Genomic DNA, 20,099 nt, shown 5'->3' with positions numbered 1-20,099 from the left:
GATTCTAGTTTACTTAGTGAAGCTAAATTTGAAATTAATGATCATCCATGCTTCCCAAATGCTACACGACCCAAAGGACTCATTTTATTTTCCGAAACAGTCAAAACTGTTCTGTGTCCAAAACCACAGTCTTCACCCACCTTCTGTAGGTGCATGTTCTTGGTCAGTTGCTCTTCCAGCATGTTCTGAAGCTTCTTGTTCATCTCCCGGAGGTTCTCATCTCCAGGCTTGACCAGGTCCCTTAACACCGAACTGAGACCACCTCTTTCTGCCTGGTGACCAGCTGCTGCTGCTCCTCCGTCTGAAAAGAAGTAGACAGTGTGATCTATAAACTGTGAGCAAATTAACTAGGTAAAAAGGGAGAGACAAGATTGTATTACATGGACAAAAATACTAGTAATTACACTGCAAAATCCTTTACAATATCTTTATAAAAGTGCTGGTGACATGGTTAAAGACTGGCCTGCATTATTTTGACCAAAATATTTTGCTTTTGTTGGATTACATAAATACCTTGATTCATCAAAACACCCACAGAAACACTCATCTGAATCTGTGATTGATTAGAATGATCACAGCATAAAGTAAAAAAGAGAGAGGGCTCAACTGCAAATCTAACAAACAATATATTGTGTAGCTATTTTAATGTCATTACAAGAAACGAGAAACACTGAATGGATGAAAATTAAAATCTTGCAAAATATGCAGTATCAGTTTTTACCAGGGGAAGACTTCAACAACTCTGGGGGCTGGTAGAGTAGAATAAATATTTACACATCTTGTAAACCATGCAGAGGTTTACATAGTAAAACCAAAGAGTTCAGTAATGAAATCAGTCGCCTCTGTCAAATGGCTCTAAAACTAATTAACAAGGTAATAATTTCAGCTCAGCACTGCTGACCAAAGACAAAGTCTAAATAAACCACATTACCAAACAAAGCAGACCACTGGGACAATGCTACCAAATCACACAGCAAATGAGATGCTACTGAACCCTAAAAAAAATAATGGATTTAAATTAGAATCCTTTAACTATCCAGTGTACAAAGCAGATACAGATCTTGACTGGCTTCTGGATCAAAGCCTAGCAACAGAACGGGCAAATATTAAACCAATAAACATATATAACCTTCAGGTCACTGTTAAGACAGATGAGATGGAGCTTCCGGCGCATAATTTCCTTTTTAAAGCATTAAATAGATGTAGAAATCCAGTAGAAAATGAAGAATTACTAGTAATATAGAGACACTTCAGCCACACTGCAATTGAAGCAAGATTATTGTATGGAAAGTAATGCAGAAAATGACAGATGTTAAAGAAAAAGAGAGAGAGAAAGAAATAAAAAAGAGACTGATTTTAATACACAAATGGCATTTTTTTTTTTAAGAGTACAAAAACAAACAAATAAAAATGCTTGCGCATGTTTATGTTACCCAGCAAGCCTGAAGATGTGAAAAGTCCATAGCAGGGAAGCATTAGTGTGTGATAGAAGAAGAGAATGTCCTCTCTGTACTCTCACTAAGCTCCAGTTTCCCTCACCTTCAACATCGCAACACCAGAGAGAGGCTTACCATCACATCAGCTCCACATCAATAAGCAATTCAGTATCAATTAAAAGCCAGAGAACAGGAAGAGAGAAAGAAAGAAAGCAACACAGAGTACAGAAAGAAAGAAAAAGAACGAACAAGGGAAGAAAAGAACGCAATAAAGCAGTTAAAGAAAGGAGAGAGAGAGAGAGCACAAAAAGGAGCAAAGCGCTAAGCAATAAAGAAAGAAACAAAGCAAAAATGACTAAATAAATAGAAAAAGAAAGAGAGAAGTGACAATGAGAGAAAGAGAATATGGAGCTGACAACAGAGAATCAAATGAAAGGGCAGCCTGATGAGGCCTGCTGTATCAGTGGAGTTCACAGCCTGACAGGCTTCTGACGAGAGCAGCAGTGCAGAGGTCGCAGGTTTAGGGCTGTAACTGGACGAAGTGGCTTGTTAAAAAATGAAAGGCGGGTGCGTGGGTGATGATGTCCAGAGGACAGCTCCTCTGTTAATGAGCTAAACGATACGGCAGGGACACCTCTTTAACAACAGGAGAGGACAGGAACATCTGAGCTCCAGGTGAACCCACAGATGCTCTGGTGCAGTTTGACTGAAGGAGGATGGAGAAGTGAGCTGTGGAGTGCTTGCCAAGCGTGTCAAGGGCAAAAGCTATCGGTTCGATCGAGCTGCGTCTCTCTCGAATATCACTATCTGGGTGAGTGGAGAGATTCAAGGTCAGCTTGCAACACCGGTACCGCAATGATCGCTGCAACACCACGACTGGTGGCATGCCGACTGCGGTGTTGGGCACCACACATTTCCTTTTTCTTTAGCCAATGTAGGATTTTCAGAGGTCAAAGTGAGGACAGCTGCACTGTCATTGCAGTGAACTGAGAAGGCATATCGTTATCAATGGGTACTGGGCCGATATCAGGTAAAAAAAATGCTGGATCGGATATCGGAGAGAAAAAAAAAGATTTAATCCGATCCAATCCTGTAACAAATCTGTCCTGATGTAGCGCTCACTCACACTGTGTGATGTGATGCTGTTAGCTGCGTAGTTCTCCCTGTGGGGTCAAAAGACTGTTTGAGGAGTTTCAGCATTATAGACTACTTTTAGGCTATATTCACATTACCAGGCTGAAGAGGCACAAATCCCTTTTTTGCCTTAATGTGACACATAAATCTGATCTTTTCTATTCAGATCTGAGCCACTTTTTATATGTGGTCCTAGATCCGATCCAGATCTGATTCATAGCCATGCGACCTTAATGAGAACGCTTGGATCTGTGTGTTTCTCCTTTTTTTCCACTGCGCATCCACCATCATTCAGCGTTAACAAGGCTGCAGGGGATAACCTGAAGTTAATGAACATAAACGCAATGCATCTGACCCGTTTTCACCTTTGTCTTCCTCTAATAATGAACAGCTGAATGCAGTTTAAAGAAAATTGTCTTCACAACGAAGCCTTGTTCTGCTGGTTAATCTGTTTGTTGTACATAACACATTTGGTTCCTTCATGTGATGGTACTGATTAGAACGTGCACATGCAGGTCATTTCAGGAGACAGGTTCGTTTACATCAACGGCAGATCTGAGTCACTTACCTACGCCAATGTGAACCATCGAGTTAAAGACCAAATCTTGGCAAAAATTGGAACTGAATAATGAGGCCTGTAATGTGAATGTAGCTTTAGATGATGGTCTTAAGTGAAGTGCTTTATTTAAACTAGCATCTTTAAAGCTTTTTAAAGAATTGCAAAGGAATTTTGGTATTAATTTGATTTGCCATAGTAGAAAAGCAGGAAACTAGTTTTTTTCCAATCCTTTTAGCCGCCATTGTCTTTGTTTAAAGTCCCTGTTACTAAATGTGGAACATGGCAAGAGATTTGTCAATATACCATAAATCAGGCTGTAAATCAGGCTGGATCTCATGTAATGACTCAATCCTAACTGCTTGTAGAACGTGCCTACGTTCATGACATGCCAGATAGTACTTAAAAGCCACAAATGCATTGTTATTTGGAGACACATCAAGATAAATCTTCACAATCTAATTTGCGCTTAAGAAGCTGGTGCAAAAACAACATATAGATTTGATGCAAATGTTTCAGATGGATCTCACCAAGACTGAAGATCTGTATCAGACTAGCATTGCAGCTTAAGGAGGTACTGCAACTCTCTGTGCACTAAGAACTCGCAGCAGAGAGATATTACGTAGTAAGTGGCAAGTCATTGTTAATGGAGACATTAACCCCAGCCCAGAGGCGTGCTCAACCTTTGAACGTGTAGCTTTCAGCGTTGGAGGCTATGCCTGACATTTCCCTCACCTGCAGAGGGTGACAGTAAACAGCATGAGAAGCCTGCCGCCCCTCTTTGCTCTCTGTCACAACGTTAGAAGAGGGTGAGCCTTGGTAACTCTCTGAGTCTTTCAAAAGAAGATGGGAAAAAGAGCAGTGAGGAAGGTGCCAAATGACTCTGAGGCGAGTGGATGTGAATGCAAACGCACTTGATGCCTTTTGTAGTGTTATATGTAGAGGTTATATGTAAAATATGCTATCAAGGACTTTCTGCTACCACATGCTTTATATGCATTGTGCACAGCCAAGAAGCAGGATTAAAAGCAAGAAACTCTGCTCACAAATGTTGAGGTCAAGAAGAAAAAAGCATATATTTATTTATTTCTGTATTCAGTAGCCACACATTGTTTCAGCATGCTAGTAAGAAGTTTTGTTAGCGGTGATGGTCACATAGTGGTGTTTCCCTCACTGCCTGAAAATAAGATTAAAAGTAAGAATGAAAAGTGTACTACTACTGAAAATGGTTTCACAAGGTTATTTACAGGGTGTCTGTAGTTACCCTCAGGTTAAAATTAATACTTTACATACTTCTTAATGCCATTTCAAACATAATCTAAGTCCACTGTTAAGGAACTGTTTGAGAAGGCAGAGAAAAAGATACACGATTCGTATGTGGACACCCCTCCTAATTACTGATCTAGAACTGTGCATCAAGAACTTTCAATGGCTGAGCAGCTGCACACAGGCATAAGATTACTATGTGTAACGCCAAGTGTAGGCTGGTGTGGTTTAAAGCACACCACCACCGGACACTGAAACAGTGGAAACGTTTTTAGGAGTGATGAATCTTGCTTCACTATCTGGCCATCTGATTGACTAATGTAGGTTTGACAAATGCCAGGACAATGCTACCTACCGGAATGCACAGTGCCAAAAGTCCAGTTGAGGAGGGAAGTTTATGGACGGCCCTTTTCTGTTTCAGCATGACCGTGTCCCTGTGCACAAAGCAAGGTCCATAAAGACATGGTTTGATGACTTGGGTGTGGAGGAACACCAGTGGCCTGCACAGAGCCCTGACCTCAACTTCACTGAACACCTTTGGGAGAAACTGAAACGTCAGTCTCGAGCTAGGCCTTCTTGTTCAACATCAGTGCCTGACCTCACAGTATCTCTTTTGATTGAATGGGCACAAATTCCCACAGACAGACTCCAAAATCTAATGGAAAGCCTTCCCAGAAGAGTGGAAGCTCTTATAACTGCCAGGGGGGCAACTTCATATTAACGCCCTTTGTTTTAGAACAGGATGTCCAACAAGCTCATAGAAGTGTGATGGTGAGATGTCTACATAATTTTGGCCATACAGAGTATTTCATTGTAGCTTATGTTACATCAATAAACTAACATGTTGGCACATCATCCAGTGAGAAGAAAAAGCCCTGAAAAAACCTAATGCAGAAGCACATGAGCCATCAAAATTTACCACTGGTTAGCTCTAGTGTTAGCAACAGCCAATTTGATTATCTAAAGCTTACTAAGCTTACTAAGGCCCAAAATGAAAACCTACCAGTTTCCCACAAAAGGATTTCCAATTTTTGAATAATAAAACATATTTTTAAATCTGCTTGCTTCTAAATTTTAATCTTTTCACAGTATTTCACACCCAGATCTCTGTGTCTCTGTGTGAGTAAGCTCAACAACAGGTAATGTTTGATATGCATGACCCAGGTCATTCTATATCTGTGCACAATGATGTTAAAATGTTTCTGATTTCACTTAAAATAATCAAAATATATCTGGAAGCATGATTTATAATGGGGCAAACAAAGTACTAGGTCACAAATAATCTGATGATGAACAATCGTGTTTATTCTTGCCTGATATTTGTTAAGTTCATTGGGAAAAAAAATGTAAAGATATCCCAGATTTGTATACTATACTGTACACTGTATAAGATCTGTATGTAATGTGTTTAATCAGCAAGCAAACAGGCCACACCCGAACAGAATATATTAAACGCTGGGCAATGAGGCCAGAGAGATCCTCAAACCAAAGCAACAACTGCTACATCAACGTCAGCACTAATGATGGCATCGATGGGAAAACGCCACACCTGCCTGTAACTAGTAATTCTTACATATTGATCAGCAACATTAATTCTAATTTGCTGCAGCGTGGAGGCAGAGCTCTATTGAAAAGCTTTGATGAATCCACAAAGCAGATTTACAGAGAGGACTCCCTCCTCTAATGGGTGGAAAATGCTGCGGGGATGGGTTTCAAAGGCGTGGACCAGCGCCAAAATCACTCTTCTGCTTAGTGCCCTGCCACAGGCCAGCGGGAGAACGTTAAACGAAGAAGCCGGGCTACTCAGAGGCATCAGATGAAGGGGAGACGCTGATGTCATCAAGCTCCCAGCTCAGGGGATCCCCGGCCACAGAGCTGGCTGGAGAACCGGAGAAGTTTCCTGAGGACGCAGCAAATATTTGAGAAAAGCAGCAGAGTCTCAAAGTTTCAGATGGAAAATATTTCCATCCTTTAAATCCGGGGAAGGTATTTCACAAAGCAGGATCTCTCGGTTTGCCATGTAACATAACCCAAAACTCAAGCTTGTCCAATAGGAGAGGTTTGAGGCGTTCTTTCTGGGTAATGCTAACATCTGGTAAAAGTAATCCAGCTTTACTGAAAATTCTGGTTCCCGGAATCCTGGCTTGTGAAGATTTACCAATGATGAATGTTTACTGGAACTCAGTGATATCAAAAAGCAAATCACAAAATTATTCTTTATTGAATTACACTAAAGCTCAAAGCACAATGGCTAGTGCTGGGCATCTACATCAGCACAACAACACTGATTTTACTCTTAGCAGTGTTTAAAGAATAAAAACTGCAAATGTAAACTATTGTTTAAAAGCCTGCAATCACTGTTTTCAATAAAACAAAATCAATTTTGTCGTAGATATATGCATAAAATGACTAATATTATGTTAATATTCTATAATGTTTTGCAGACATCTGTAAAAAATGAACTATTCAGTGATCAATGCAGCTGTAAGATGATACCATAAAAACTGAGAAAGTTGTATATCATTGAGAACCAACTTACAATAAAATTATTATCCAGAATGCCTCATATTTAAAAAACTCTCACTGATCAAACAGCTATTCACAGATATTCTGTGCCAGAAAATTACTATAATAGAACTTCAGTTTTTACAGAATTACTGTTTATTATTTAACATCAATTACAACCTTTTATGTTGTCATGACGTGCCATTCTTCCTAAAATACCTTAAATTGTAAATAAACCATCTGTTTATGTTTTGGTGTCTAGTATATAACAGCAACCAACACTACATGTTACTGTTCTGAAAAAGAAGTTTAAAAAACAGAGCAAATAAAGAACACATTTCCTTTCTGGAAACTTGTTTTTTTACAATATTTTATAAGACTTTATGTTGTCTAATTTTATGTATCTAAATGTAAACAGTCCAATCAAATCAGGCTCCATGTTTAAACCGTGTAAAACATGGTATTCTGCCATCTCTAGGTGGCTGTGACCTTCAAAGCAACGGTAAAACCTCGTCTCCTTCGATTACCTTCACTGAAGCTCAACCGGGACCAGAGCAGGGGGCAGTTGTTCAGAAGCTTCATTAGGACGCTCCTAAGGCTTTTCCAGTAGGCGCTGCTGCCTGACTCACTGAGGCGCCTACTGCCTACGCAACTAACTGCAGCCCTGCAGCCAACTCCCACTGGAGTGAGACAGGTTAAATGGAAAAAGGACCAAGGGGGAAACAGGCTATTTCATCTCCACAACTAGGTTCCCGCCTGCTCGCTGCTATGTGTCATCCACTGTCATGGACCTGAAATGGAGCATGTGCTTCTGCATGGCATCCAGATGAGCTTGCTCTTATTTTCCTGGAGAAATATTTAGTTTCAAAAAAGATTCTGAAACTAACAAGACTCCCGTCTTTGTTTGCTGCTCACTCTAAGCAGAAAGCCCATTAGCACTGGCTTTCAGTTTCTCTTAATCTGCTAATGTAAGATCCGGCATGAGAATAATTGAGTGATTTGCAACAATTTGCTGCAATGCAACCTTCCTTAGCCATTAAATCCTTGAACTTGCAGGTTCCCAAATCGAAGCATTCGGAAAGCCTGTTTTGTTTCCCCTTTAGCGGCACAGTAGGAGAGATGGTGCAAAGTGAAAGGTTAGCTTACTTCATGCACCAGTGCATGTCCACAACAGGACACGTAAGGGGTGGGGTGGAGAGCCTCCAGACTGCAGCAAGGCTTGTGTTCGCCTGAGAGCTTCACCCTGACTGACTCCTCCTGCAGGGAAGAGCACTTAGCAAGAGACAGCGCTTCACACACACACAGTCCCCATACACACATGACTGCAGCGTGCACCTGAATGCAGGATCAGCCCGCTCCCCCTGCAGAGACGCCCTCTACGTTATCACAAAGCCATCTTACATCATACACGTTAGGGATGTGAATTCAGACTAATTTTGATATTCAAGCGTCCTAACTCACAAACCGATGAACCGAATAAAACATCATTTGGGCTAAAATTAAAGTACCTTTTTAGGTGACAGCACTGGAGTTGCACAAAAAAATCTGAATCACACAAAGGAATGCATTTCAAATCCCGTATAAACGTTTCAGAAACAGCCGAGGGAAATCTGTAAGTTGTCGTGATGCATGAGTAACATAATGCAAACTGCATCAGATTTACTAATCAGCTAAATTTACAACTAATCAGATCGCTGGATGGAGACTCGTTGCCTTCTAGAGGTTTTCTCTTCAGTGGATGTTAGTCAAAGAAATATATTTCAACTGTTTCTGGATCTAACCTCAATCTAGCCTATATAAAAGCTGGGCTTTATTTGCTTTCTCATTCACACACCCCAAATTCACATACAGTAATATGCAAAAGTGTAAATACCTCGTCAAATTACGTTTTTTGATTTTTTAAAGTGAAAATAAAGTAACATCCTCTACATCCTCTACTTTAACACACTTAAATATGGTATTTTTCAACAAATTGTCCTGCACAACTTCTATTTTTTTTGCTGCGCTTAACTGATCGGGGGGAAAAAAAAACATTAAATAAAACAGAATTAAAAACATAAAAAAATCAATGTTAAATTCATCAAATAAACAGTAATTGTGCACTACAGTGTGCAGAAGTGTGTTCTCTGTAGAGGATGTGCACTTTTTCCACTTAAAAAAAAATCAACCAAACGTAATTTCACCAGGTGCACCCAAACCTTTGCATAACACAGCACATACTGTACTTATGTACATACTTGTACATTTATGAACAACAAATGTTAATCTGCATATTTATTAATGGAGCTGGAGAAGATGGCTCTCAGGAACAAGCCAAATTGGACACGTACCCAGAGACAGAAATGCCAATAATGTGTTACATGAACACGTGGATTTTTGACCTATTGATCACTGTTGCTCATGAAGGATTATGTGCTAGGCTTCAAGGAGAAAGCAGCAGAATCATTCAAGCACAGACCAATGTCTGTTCACAGTAAATGCATCGTTCCCAGGTGCTGAGTGAGCGAGTGCTGCATGCTTCTCCAACCTCTTACGCTTAGCGTCCATCACAGTTCAAAAAGCAAAACTGACCTCAGAATAGATAATAAAAGCGTTCCAAAAACCTGCGAGGTACATCCACTGTTTCCCACACATCACAGTTTGCCAGTACCAAATATATAAATGATCACATAAATAAATAATTTTTAATATTTAAAAAAAAAAAAAGACATTTTGTCTGTGATTTGGTTGACACAAGAACGTGGACAGGGTCTGCTTGTTGAGCTTTTACTGTTGAACAAGCAGACAGAAAAACATAGCGATAAGATAACCAGCCTTGTGACTGGAAGGTTGTCGGTCTCCTGAGCTGACAGGACATGACTCAAGGCACCTAACCCCCGGGCACTGTGGATCGGGCTGCTCACGGCTCTGGGCAAGTGTGCTCACTGCCCCCTAGTGTGTGAGCCATTGCGGAATTAATAAAGGGTAACTTAACTTTGTTTGTTGGGTTGTTATGAATACCCTATTAGTACAGCTACTTACACAATGTTAGCTAGCTACTACAGATAACTGGTAAAGTTGCCCTGATTAGAATTTGCTGCTAGTTAGAAAGAATGTGCAGTCTCAGTGACATTTTATTTAAAGAACAGGCTGTGTGAGGAGAATGAGAGACTCAAATTCCAGGTACTCTGATGTGTGCAAGTTTATTCTGTTGGAGAAAAGCTCTTATTTTCTGCACACTTTGCGGTCACTGGGCTAACTTAAACCTTACTGAAATACAGATACACTCGAGGGAAATGGCTATATTGGTCTATTCTGGTCATTGCATTTCATCAGACGTTATCTGAGTTAAAGATGTTATTCAAGTCTAGCTTGCATCTTAGTTTTCAACATCTGTTGAACCTCCCTGGCCAGCGATTGTGGTTTTTCCTGTCAGTCATAAAACACTTCGACTGACCATTTTCCCCCTGCCAGAGCACATAAAAATGACTGTGGTTTTCAAACTTCTAAATAAGGCCCTATGATATGCTGTAGTTTGACCTGGATTTAATATTAATATCCACAATGCCTCATTGAAACAGGGCGATCATAATCTGGAGGCAGAAAAGAAATTAAAAAGTCATTTTAGTATATTACCATTATTTATCGTTTAATAACTTCTTGCTGTACCCACCCTAAAAAAACTTCCAGAAGAATCCTGAATAAAACATCTTAAAAAACCTTTTGTTGTCTAGCTACAGTATTTTAATCTTCATTATATAGGTTATTATTAAATAAAATAACAGCTTTTAATGAAATGAAAGGTGATTCCAAACATTTGAATAATACTGCATATTCATGTCATCACTGCATCATTACTCCGTCCACCTTTCCTGCCACAAAACTCTCACCCCACACAGGACTATCTCCAAAGTAGATTTTTTTTATTCATAAATCCAGAAATCACTGCAGACCAACCCAAAAATCCCCAAACAATGTTAATGACAAACAATGAATGCAACTTTGAAGACAACGATTTATGATAAAGATTACTGGCTAAAAAGCCCTTAAAATGTGACTTTTCATTAGCAATCAGGCCTGTGACTATGATATTCAAGCTAAGAAACATCATATAACTGAAAGAAATTTATTGTACTTTGTTTATTTTATGCAACAAGCCTTAAAAGTACAAGCGTTTAGTGGCAAAATTAGCTTGCCAGTTGTAGAGACTTAGCAGCTGCCAACTGATGACAGACACAGTTTCAGCTTAAATTAACATTACTTACTGCTGCCCTCATTAGATGTTATAACACCAGTCAGAAGAAAACCTTTGCTGTTTTCATAAAGCCCATGATGTATCTCAAATACTGCATTTTCTGCTTTCTTTTTAATACATGTATTTACCCAACTCATCAAAACATGCCTGACATACATAATGTACAACATATAATTTTGAAAGCTAACAACAGTGGAAAACAACTGCAGTCAGCTTCAATAATTGCAACCAGACGATTATGTAATAACTGCAACCGGCCTTATGACAATATTAGCATTTTAGTTTGAAGTGTGCCTTTACTTTATTCAGCTAATCGTACCAGTGTTGGTGTTACATCACTAATGGCTGGGAGCCAGAAGCAGCAGCTTTTAAGGCTCCAGTGCTGTTTGTGCAGGGGTGCCCAACTCTATCTGTAAAGTTAAAATCCAACCCTAATCTAACACAGCTGACCACAGCTCATCAAGGTCATCAAGGAGGATCTGCCTACTGTAATGCAGGTGGGTAGGATATGGGATGAAGCAGAACTCCACAGGATGGATACAGACAGTGGGTTCGACCAAAAGCAGCAAGGAGAGGGTCTCTCTCTTGATCACTCGCTCGCTCGCCCCCTTGCTGCATTATTGAGGACGAGTGTGGAGTTCACTCAGGCATGTCCGCGTGCTGAATCATTTACATGCCTGCTAATGTCAGCTCTCATCTAGCACCGCTGCCTTCGGCTCCTGCAATCCCCCTCTCTTTTTCTCTTCTTCTATAGTTTTCCTCCTTCTTTGTCTGTTTGCCTTCGTCTCCTCCGCTGCCCCCCTCTCTGTATCTGTCACCAACCGTTACAAATCCAGGCCTATATCCAAAGCCATTCTTCACGCAGCCTTGCTGCTGTCCTGCATCGGACCAAGAGGTTGCCATTATCTGGACAGGCTCTTCTTGGTGAAAATATGACTAGCAATAAAAAGGTGAGGACCTTTTTTAATCTGGGAATGAGTATTACGATTGGTAAATACAGCAAGCCAGAAATTAACGACTTCATAAATTCATCTGACCTCGAACAGTCTGGAGTAATTTTGTATTGCACACATGGCTTATTAAGTAGATCCAGTTCAGTGCCAAATCTTGAGCAAGTTAAAACAAGCAAGGCTTGAGAAAGAGAAACTGCACTAAACCCCCGCCCATACAGTCTGTGAACAGCTTGAAATTGTATTTTTGCATAAACTGCAGTGATTCAATCTTCACCTAATACAACATCATAAATTAAAGACAGTCATACTTAACAAACACACATTTTCACTGCCCTATCTCTATTGAACAAATAATTTTAACAATCCAGGTCCTTCCACCCCCCTCCACCATGCTTCACAGTTCAGTTTTGGTGTTTGCATGCAGCTTTTCATGTTCTCCGTATACCCAGACTAAAATAAACCTTGTCTAAGTTGTCTGTAGAACAATGTTCCAGTAGTGCTGCAAAAGATCCAGATAGTATTTAAAAAATTTAAGAAACCTTCTTTTACAATTATGAAAGCAGCATTTTCCTCCATGGTAACCTTAAATGAGCGCCTTTAGTGTTTTCCTTATGGGAGTCTCACAAACAGCAATGTAATAAATGCAAGACATGTGGGCAGATCCTTAGTTGTCATCCAAGAGTCCTTCAAGGGTCCCTTGTTTGAAGATCAAAATATGCAGCCCTTGCACAGATCTCCAGTTACATAAGCACTAGTATTTAAGCTGAAAGCAACTATTTTCCACAGTTCTTAGCTTTCACAGTCATATGCTTATGTCACAGCATACAGAATGTGAATTTGGTGCATTTTTACCCTTTGAGTTGATGCAAATTATCATTGAAGTAAAGAGAGCAGGAAACACTTCTATTGAGGGATCATGGATCTTTTGAAAACAACAAAAAGTTCGGTTAGGAGCTACTAAATACTCACACCTAGGAAGCAAAATAGCTAATCAGCCTGGCCGCTTTAGGCTTAACAGCTGCATACAATTAACAAATAAAGACAATTAAATCACAATTATTTAGATGCCAAATAACCCACAGCTAAAATGTCATGGTTATGACGGGCCTAGCAACGATGCTGCATTGTTACCAGGCTGTGGGCTGATGGAGGCCTGAGTTTTTAGAAATCCTATGTAAAACTTTCCGGTCCTGTGAGCTTTTTTTTCTGAAGTCTCTTTTGATCACTTCCCTTCAGAAATGTCTTTTGATCGAGTCATGATGAGAATAGAAATGTTATGAACAGCAAGTAACCAACGTGTGGGTTTTAAATGGCAGGGCAGGTTAACTGACTGAATGGAACACCAGACTCCAACTAGCCTCTTTCAAGTTCATTAAATGTGCCTTGGTTGTTTAAACTATTTGTTCAATAAGGATATGAAATATAAAACATTACTCATTAACATCAGATCATATTAGGAGCTATTCATCCAGAATTCCAGGTTTTTTCTAAGATTTCAGAAACTTTGTCTCGACAGCCTCAGTTCAACTTTTAACAAATGTCCGGGCAAAGACTGAAGACTGAAAAAGAAAAAAAAAGACTTTAGGTCCACAATTTCAGCATTCTCACATAAACCTCGACTATAAGGATTAATGATACAGTACCAGAGGCAACAGGAATTAAGAGATTTCTTCAAAAGGTACTGATTATTCCCCAAATCCTTAATAGAACAAATCTGAACAGGGCAGTTGTGAAAGCAAGCGCCCAGCCCCAAAGGTTCAGAGACCTTCAACTTTATAGCACAATATTTACAATTAGAAGACACTGGCCTTAATAGAATCTAGTCTGGCATTAAATGTTAAATCAGTCAGTCATGAAATTAAAACAGGAGGAAAGCACATAGGGGAGGCAGGAGGAAGCCACATCATCTTCCCCTCTACTGGGGACACAGAAAAGTAACCTATTTTCCTATAATAGGGGTGGGGGAACATGCTTGCAATGATGACCATAATCTCAACAAGACCCGGTCAAGGTCTTTATAGGTCACTTGAGGCAACCTCGTATGACTTTCCTCACCAAAGGGGCATCTTTTGAGTTCGCCTGTGTGTTTGAGTGAGAAAAAAAAGAGAGAGAAACTTGCAAGCAAAGTGAAAGGAGATCCGATCTCTGTGGACAATGAGCATCGACTCTTACTGAAGGCGCTCATACTCAAGTCTTTATTTGAGCACAAACAGAGATGGCCGAAGTACGTCAATTAAGGTCCTGTTAGAAAAGGATATGGGGCAAGACTCCTACTGTTAGTAATGGTTTAAAGCTACACTACCACTGCAATTCTTCAAGTAGGATTGATTGCAATGTTGAACCAGCCATATAAATAACCAGCTATTTAAATCACGCATATTTCAATAACACTTCACGTGAACACTGCTACATAACACTGACATAACCAGGCCATAAACATGTCATGGCTGAGGTCACATGCTGTTGTGAGTTGTCATAAGTCAGTAACATATAATGTTTAATGTATGACAGTTTATGTCACATGGTAATTCTTGCTGTGCACTCTAGTTAGCCATCATGGCATCAAGCATTAAGACATTATGCCACAACAATTACCAGTAATAGTGACATGATACTGTTTTATTACTGGACATAATCCGTCACGACAACTCTTGACAGCACACGACATCTTCCAGGATGCTTTAGTGGACATTTATGTCAATGCTGCAGGGTTTAGGTAAAGTGGTTTTCTTGGACCATACAAGATAAATTAGGAATAAGACATTTCTCACTGAATTCACAGAACAGATTTATTCCAGGATTGGATCACACTCCTTATTTCCTTCCCTCCCATATCCGATCCAGCATTTTCCGCTTATATCAGCTCAATACCGATACCTGGTTTCACATTAATGGCATCTCTAGAATTAAATAACTGTGCAATTAAGCAGATGATAAATTTGGCTAGTTCAATCCTCCAGTCCCAAGTAAATGGCCCAGTGACGGTGCTCTTTTCCTTAAAAATGTACTTTTCTGCTGCACAGCAGATCTGCTTTTACAGTTAACCAGGACTCATGCAGGTGAATTCTGAAGGAGATCTGGTCTCCCTGTCTTAAGTTCAAAAGTCAGTTCCCTTTAAGGCCACAGTGCTTTTTACGATCTATCCTTCGCCTGCAGTGCAGTCTCTGTGACTCGGGCCAGACTTTCGTGAGATGAACCCAGGCAATATTATTGAGCTCAAGTGCCTCCTTGCACACAAGCAAGTCCAGCTGTCAAATACTGACTCCAGTGCTGAATTATGAGCTGCTCAGACCAGTTCCAGATCTCAAAGTGGGTCATTTCAAGTCATGGGTGCTTTCTAGCTCTCAAAAATGGGACTTTTTTTTTTTACTACAACTTCACCTTCAGTCGTGCTCTCCAGGATCGCTAAATTCAAAGAAAAACCTCCTTCAGGGCTTGGTGAGATGTGCATCCCTATAACAATTTTAAAATGTAACATTATTATGCATCCAAAACAATATTCATTCATCACCACCATTCACTGACATTCACATCATTTACATAGAGATTGCTTTGTTTTTTAGACGTTCCTGACCTTGAAACAGATGCTGTATTTACAACAGAATGAGCCGGTTCAGGGCCAAGTTAAGGCAATTTAATTATTTAATTTGTGTTTTTTATTACGCTTAAATAAGGCTATCAATCTATGTCTGTCTACATATTCATCAATCTATCTACCAAATGCTGCTTCAGTTAAGCCATTAGATTGCGCTGAAACTGAAATGAAGACTTTACTTCATACTTGTAGTGGGTGGTGTAGCCAAAAATGGCATAATGAAAATTTCTGACAGTGTGTATATATATATATATATAATATATTATATATCTACACATTTTTCCAAATAAAACCATTGCAGATGCCCTTCACTTTTTTAATAAGGAACATTTTTAATGACCAAAGCCCTGTGTTCCTACAAGGCTGTAGTTGGCTTCTTATTTGGCAGCTTTTTGTTCAAAATTTCCATTCCATTTTAAATGCAACAACAGGTACATTCTAGTATCCGTATAGGCGCCAGAATGTAACTCTTGTACAAGTGCTTAAATGTAACTGAACATAGGTCCTGTACAGGCACCTGAATGAAACTATTTATCTTAAACTACTACATCTCTTTTGCGCATCCTATATACTCAGGGATCGGACAGACAGACACTCAAGAAATTGGAAACTGGAAACTATTACTGTTATTCACACTATCAGTACCAGCTGGATTGTTTTACGCTCAGATACTCAAGACAGCAGCATCATCTAATGCAGCTGACCAAGTCAGGTGGCTCCTTAGGTAGCACGAAAGGAAACAAAGGCATGACAGTCGCTCTGGTGTCCATGTAACTCTAAAAAAGGGCCATTCCTTAATGTTCGCTGCTTCAAAAACAAAAAGGACCACTTTACAATGAACTAGATAAGAGCAGGTGATCGAGGGTCTCTGTGTTTCCATTTTTATTTGAAATGCGACTAAAACATCTATGACTCAGTTACTCAGCTAAACCTGGTAGCCTGTCTTGCACTGTCTGTACATTGTGCACTTCTTTGTGCCACATTAATATAACTGTTATGACAAAACTCGTACTTGAGGAACAATTTCAGCGAGTACATCAAATAAACCAGAATACCACTCCCTACTGCTCAGCACACCAATTAGTAACGGTAAATTTGGTAAATCAATCAGGGGTTGATTTAGTACATCCTGTCACCAGTACACACCTAATCAGAGCACACATGTCCATAAAATCTACCTGAATGGCTCTCTAACCAGCTCAGAAGTGACAAAAAACATAGCAGAAAGAAAGAGAGAGCCCCATTCGTGCTCAAAGTCGATTTTCATTACAGTAATGCTCATTTGGCCTGGAAGAGAGGCCGGTGAGGCAGACAGATAACACATACAGAGGGACCAGTCTGATGCTAATCTAACTAAAGGGAAGAGCAGAGAAGATGCTACATGAGGAGCTTTAAAAACCACAGGCCTCCACAGTCACACAGTCTTTATTAAAGAGAAACCCATAAAGCCTGGAGGAGGGCCTGAAGCTCAGATCACAGACTTATTAGATTCTTCGTTTTCCTCCCTCTTCTTTGCAAAGTGCTGTTTCAAAATGTATCCGAGAGCAGTGCAGGGGCATACTAAAAATAGTGCCATTATAAATAGATACGATGAAACATTTAGAGGGAGTAAGACAGCGAGTCAAGTTCAAAATGTAATAATACAACTATTTATGCCAGCTGTTTACATGGACTTAAAAAAAATTCTTCTTTTGTTATCTTGAGATTTACGCAATGAAGCATGACTATAGAAGACAGAACTTTCATATTGAAGACGGTACTGATCCAAGTTTCTTTAAAATATTTACTGTTCCAAGCACAGCGCATCAAAGGCTTCGTAAACCTAAATTTATAATAGCGCAGCTTAAAAAAAATCGGAGAATACTGCATAACTCTCAAGGAACACCTGATTATAGTATCTAAGTTAAGATCACGCAGACGTTGAGTACAGAAGGGCGCATCATCGCGACAGCCTTTCATTTCATGCTCCTGTAGCCGTCTGTTTTTCTCCAAATGATGAATAATGAAAAAAGGAACTCAGGCACGACTATTAGCTGACCAAAACCACAAAAAAGGAAGCCTTACAGTTCAGGATAAAGCAAAAAAGCCTGGGGCCAAAAACACAAACCGAGAGACAGTGAGCCTTTTACCTCTCCTGCTGTCCATGACGTACGTCTCTATTATGGCACTCTTCTTGCAGATGTCTTCAGCCATTGAGGAGCAGCTGACCTCCAAATGTTTCACCTTGACACAAAAACAAACATGAGATGCTGAACTGCCCCCTCACTGCACAATTTACGTTCACTAATCTAATCTAATGAGACATAGAGAGTCTACTTTTTTCAGGAGTTTCTTCAGCCCAGCTGAGGGCTATTTTAAGAACATACCATTAGCTAACCCCTGAACTGACCTTTGTAATATACCCCTGACTGAAATTGTTCAAATCTCTCAGATTAAAAAGGTTTGTAATGCAGCATGCTAAATGCCAAAGCATGCAGAAAAATATGGTCTATTTCACCAAGTATTGACATTCCAAACACATACACTGAAACACTGAACAGTACTTACACCGAAAACATCAATACGTGCACATTATTCAAAGCTGACTTTGGGACTTTTGTGGCTTTGGGTCACAAGTACACACACTGCGCTCTTATTAGATAAGAATATAAACGTTCACCAGTCAACAGAAAAGTCTGTTGTACCCATAATTAAACCTTCACTTCAGTCATTCTACACAAAGGCATCCAAAATCCTGATGTTTCCCCTTGAAAAAAGACACATCAATACTATTGTTGAGCAACATCAATAAAAAGGTTCCAAAGGTCATACCTTCTCCTCCAACAGCCACTTCTCCTGCTGCACCTCCGCCAGTCTCTGGAAGAGTTCACCAACCTCATCATCGGAAAGATCAGCAGGTCTCTGAGACTGAGGACTGCTGGTGTTTGACTGCAAAGAGAGGAAAAACAAAAGAGTGTTAAAAAGAGAGAAAAGGAAATAAGCAAGGATGGAAAGAAACAGAAAGAAAGAAAGAAAGAAAAAAAAGCTTAAAAAGAAAGACAGAAAGGGGAATAAGGAAGGAAGGAAAGAAGGAAGGAAGGACGGAAAGAAGGAAGGAAGGACGGAAAGAAGAAAAAAGTAAGACAGTAAGGAAAGATTGGATTGAAGAAGGAAAGAATGGATTAAAGTAAGTAATAAAGAAAAAAGGAAGAAAGAAAATTGAAAAGGTTAAAAAGACAAAGGAAATGAAGGAAGGAAGGAAGGAGGGGAAAAAGTAAGAAGGTAAGGAAAGAATGGATTAAAGAAGGAAAGAATGTTTTCAAGAAAGACAGACAGACAGACAGACAGACAAAAAGAAAAAATTGAAAAAGTTAAAAAGAGAGAGAAAGGGAAATAAGTAAGGAAGGATGGGAGGAAGGAAGGAAAACGTAAGAAGGCAAGAAAAGAATGGATTAAAGAAGGAAAGAGTGGAATCAAGTATGTAAGAAAAAAATAAAGTATAGTAAGAAAGAAAAAGAGAGGTGGAGAAAAGTAAGAAAGAAATTTGCTCAGAATTCCACTTTCACTTCCGCAGTGTTTTCCTCTCGGCTCTGACGGTCGTCTCAGAGCAGACGTGAGTAATTGCAGTGTGCTGAGGTGTAGAGGTGGAACAGACAGGCCTCCTGTACAGAATGTAAACACTGAAGCGCACAGCCATTTACCACCCTTCATCTATCCATCCATCCATCCACGTGGAAAATTTCACACTACACAAACACAATGAAGGTGCTCTGAAACCAAATAGCTGCTGCGATGCTAAAACGAGCGATTGGAAAATCCTTCATTTGTCTTTGCTCTGTGGCTTGGACTGAGCTGAAATGGGTTGAGCATGGCTGACGATTAGCTGCTAAGCAAAGCACTCATAAAAGGGTGAGAGAGATAAGAATGTATTGGGCCTGATACCAATTTTAAGGAGCTAAAAACTCAACTGACAATATCTATCAATATAATTTTATTTGGTCAACAAATCAACAGATTTCAACAGTTTCAGTTAAACAGTGCGTTACTGCCTGATATGATTGTCAGTTGTCAATCATAAATGGGCAAATAAACTCACAGAAGATGTAAACGTAATGTAAAACTCAAACTTCATAAAGTGGCTTTTTTTTTTCAAAGCATTGCACCACTTCACTTTAAAAATATATGAACAGACAACATCTAGAAGATGAAGAATATTTAAATCTTTCATTTCGTCAAGCACATAGTTATTTTCAGCGTTGGTCCAAAAGTGTTTTGCTGCGTCTCGCGGCGACACTGCTTACTTATTTCTGGTGCCGCCATCTGTTTTCGCACATGCGCAGACTGAGAAATATGAAAGAAATCAGAGTAAGAGTTTACATTCACTGAGAAATCTTATTACTGAGCTAAAACCCAGCTCTCTATATGGGATTTCTTAATCAGA

General features: G+C 39.7%; 1 protein-coding gene across 2 annotated transcripts in view; it reads right to left on the bottom strand.

Moving 5' to 3' along the window:
* The window catches only part of gripap1 (GRIP1 associated protein 1), a 78,325-nt gene that overhangs the window by 12,420 nt on the left and 45,806 nt on the right, over positions 1-20,099 (bottom strand). For both annotated transcript variants that reach the window (XM_036579467.1, XM_036579468.1), the window contains 3 exons: positions 18,491-18,607; positions 17,809-17,902; positions 141-301 (listed from right to left, as the gene is read on the bottom strand). In XM_036579467.1, the coding sequence (XP_036435360.1) occupies positions 141-301; positions 17,809-17,902; positions 18,491-18,607 (372 nt within the window). The remainder of the gene's footprint in view (positions 1-140; positions 302-17,808; positions 17,903-18,490; positions 18,608-20,099) is intronic.

The sequence above is a fragment of the Colossoma macropomum genome, unplaced genomic scaffold (assembly GCF_904425465.1).
Source record: "Colossoma macropomum unplaced genomic scaffold, Colossoma_macropomum, whole genome shotgun sequence".
Lineage (NCBI taxonomy): Eukaryota > Metazoa > Chordata > Actinopteri > Characiformes > Serrasalmidae > Colossoma > Colossoma macropomum.
The sequence above is the reverse complement of the archived record's forward strand: the minus strand, read 5'-3'. Positions and strand labels throughout refer to the sequence as shown.